The sequence below is a fragment of the Montipora capricornis genome, chromosome 9 (assembly GCF_036669925.1).
Source record: "Montipora capricornis isolate CH-2021 chromosome 9, ASM3666992v2, whole genome shotgun sequence".
In the NCBI taxonomy this organism is placed as follows: Eukaryota; Metazoa; Cnidaria; class Anthozoa; order Scleractinia; family Acroporidae; genus Montipora; species Montipora capricornis.
In genome coordinates, this window is record NC_090891.1 from 31,432,273 (window position 1) to 31,434,772 (window position 2,500).

The window sequence follows — 2,500 nt, forward strand, 5'->3', positions numbered from 1 at the left end:
GCTTTGTACTCGCACATCTTTCTTTGGCCAGCATAGGGACTATCGCCGACACAACTGTAGATTGCAATGAAGAGGACAGCGGAAAAGAGAAGTGATGATGACGGCATCCTTGACCTTGAAGTAGCAACCTGAAGTGACGATTAAAAATCAATGAATAAAAGTCAGTTTTCGTCGAAAATTACACCTCATCATGACACCACAGTAATATTCGCCATGTCTCTTTCTTTACAAGGGCGAGAATAAACATTCACTCGGCAGTCCTATCGTTATGGCGGGACAATTGTCACTTTAACCTTCAATTCAATTGTATAGTTTTATGGCCGAACTCCTACAACTCTCCTTTAATTCAGTAATAAAGCATCCGAACTAGTAATCGGGAGGTCGAGTTTCTTTAATGGAGCACTCGTATCATTTTTGTCCGAGTTACCATCGAAAAGAACATTCATTCATGATGTAACTCGTAATCCGAAACATCTCGCCTTTTGTACAGATAATTCAAGCGAGGATGCTTGCCTTTTATTGACAATTTTATGACTACTAGGCAGATGTATGGAGTTCTTCTTTTTTACGGGGCAAAACTATATTGAGACTTTATCCAGCAAATGTATTTCCATCTAGTTGTCTTATGTTTAGTCGTCTGCATAGTAGTCATAAAATAACTTCATGTCAAAGTTCAGACTTTTTCCACTTCCACTGAAGTTTTAAAGCGAGTCTCATTTTCAAGACTTTGTCGGCCCAACTATTATACTCCAAGAATGAGTGAATTAACAAGATTTAATTTATGGGAAAACGAAAGACAATTTCACTCTAAATGAGTAAGAAAAGTCAGTTTTCACTCACTTACGTTTATCTTCGTGGACTTTGCAAAGCAGTTACAGTGATGGCTCATCAGTCGCTACTCCTTATTCATTTTATATACCTCTGGCAATTTATTCAGTGAAAGCAACACAAAGCTTGGAGAGCACTTCAAATCCATTGTCTGCATAAAGAAGAAACAAATGGACATTATTTAATCAATATCTAATACTCATTTCCTCTTATCACAATTTCTTCACCTTCCAGGGATCAATACTGCGCGTGTAAGCTTCAAATTGAGATGTGAAATTGAACTGAATCTGTCACCTTTAGCAGTTAAAGCTTTCTGGACTCTTATGGACACTTGTTGAATACTGAGAAACGAATTACTTTTGAGTATCTATACCGGATAACGATCTACACCTGGAGACTGACACTGCGCATAAGATACCCCAATGATGATGAACTTCATAAGTCCCAAATCTTTCTTGCCCGAAAATCCTCCTTACAAGCGAATCTATGGCCAATTTATGCGAAAATATACATTTTAATCATAAGGATAAAGCATCTTTGCTTTCACAGTGGTAAAAGGCCGACGTGAGCACCTTCTATAGTCTTCTTCTTCATCATAATGGTACGTCTGATTTTGGTTCGGAAAGCGTGGAAAAGAAGAGAAAATTGGATTAACAACAATCTTGATAATGCCGCGTTTTTCTCTTTTTCTTCTACAAAAGAATATAACGTACATAACCTGCAAAAAAATGATTATTATTGCGTTTCTGCGACGCACCGTGCATAATGAGCGATTACGAACAATGAAATCTGCACAAAGGAAAATGGCACAAATTAAGGAACAAATTAATATTTGCTGCGACATTCTTAATCGCAATTAATTATACGTCTTTTGCTATTTAGATGTTGTTGGACTGACCTCTAATACAGTATTGTCTTAGTTTCGTCAAAAATGCACGTTAAATAGGAAATAAATTTCTTCTGTTTTTAATTTAGGTCACCTTTTCTGCTCCGGAATCGATGGGGCGAGATTACTAAGTAGGGGCATCCAACAGATAATTTCACTCTCGAGGTTTTTTTTTTGTTTCTTCACTTATTGTTAGCTTTTTCTCTTAAAATTGTAGTTTAAATCAAAGGGCACATAATAAGTTGATCTATATTTTTGTCCTTCTCCTTTCTTTCCATATGTTAACTGCTTAATGCTTTTGTAAATGGTATGAACTGGAGGAAATAAATTAGTGGAAATAGATATAATCATGGGAAAAAATTGCCCACAGATTTCGAAATGTCCTATCCCCCTCTAGACCTTTCGAACTTTGTCGAAAACAATAAATTAAAACATTTCCTGATTAGGGAAAAATATTCCCTTACTATTCCCGAGAAGGATAAATTCAGTTTGCATTCAGTTGGCAAATAGTTCTCTGAAAAGTTCCGGCTAAGAAGGTGATTAGGTATCAATTTATGATCGGAAGTTCTGATTTCTTCAAAAGTTTTCGTGGCAATTTAAATTTTTAGCTACGCAATCCGCACAGATCAAACTCTTCTAGCTGATCATCAGACTCCGGTTGTTCAAAAGGTGGATACGCTATCCATTGGATAGTGCAATTGGTTTTGCCAGTGTTTATTCACTGGATCATGATAATGATTTATCTGGTGGATAGCACTATCCATTGTTTGAACAACTGGGGCCAGA

The 2,500-nt window shown here is 36.6% G+C and overlaps 1 protein-coding gene across 1 annotated transcript in view; it reads right to left on the minus strand.

The window, feature by feature from the left end:
- Positions 1 to 885, minus strand: part of LOC138017003 (uncharacterized) — a 4,824-nt gene extending 3,939 nt beyond the window's left edge. The window contains exons 1-2 of the mRNA XM_068864198.1: positions 845 to 885; positions 1 to 128 (exon numbers count right to left, since the gene is read on the minus strand). The exon at positions 1 to 128 is cut by the window's left edge and continues 115 nt beyond it. Of these exons, the coding sequence (XP_068720299.1) occupies positions 1 to 107 (107 nt within the window). The 5' untranslated portion in view covers positions 108 to 128; positions 845 to 885. The remainder of the gene's footprint in view (positions 129 to 844) is intronic.
- Positions 886 to 2,500: the final 1,615 nt, after the last annotated feature.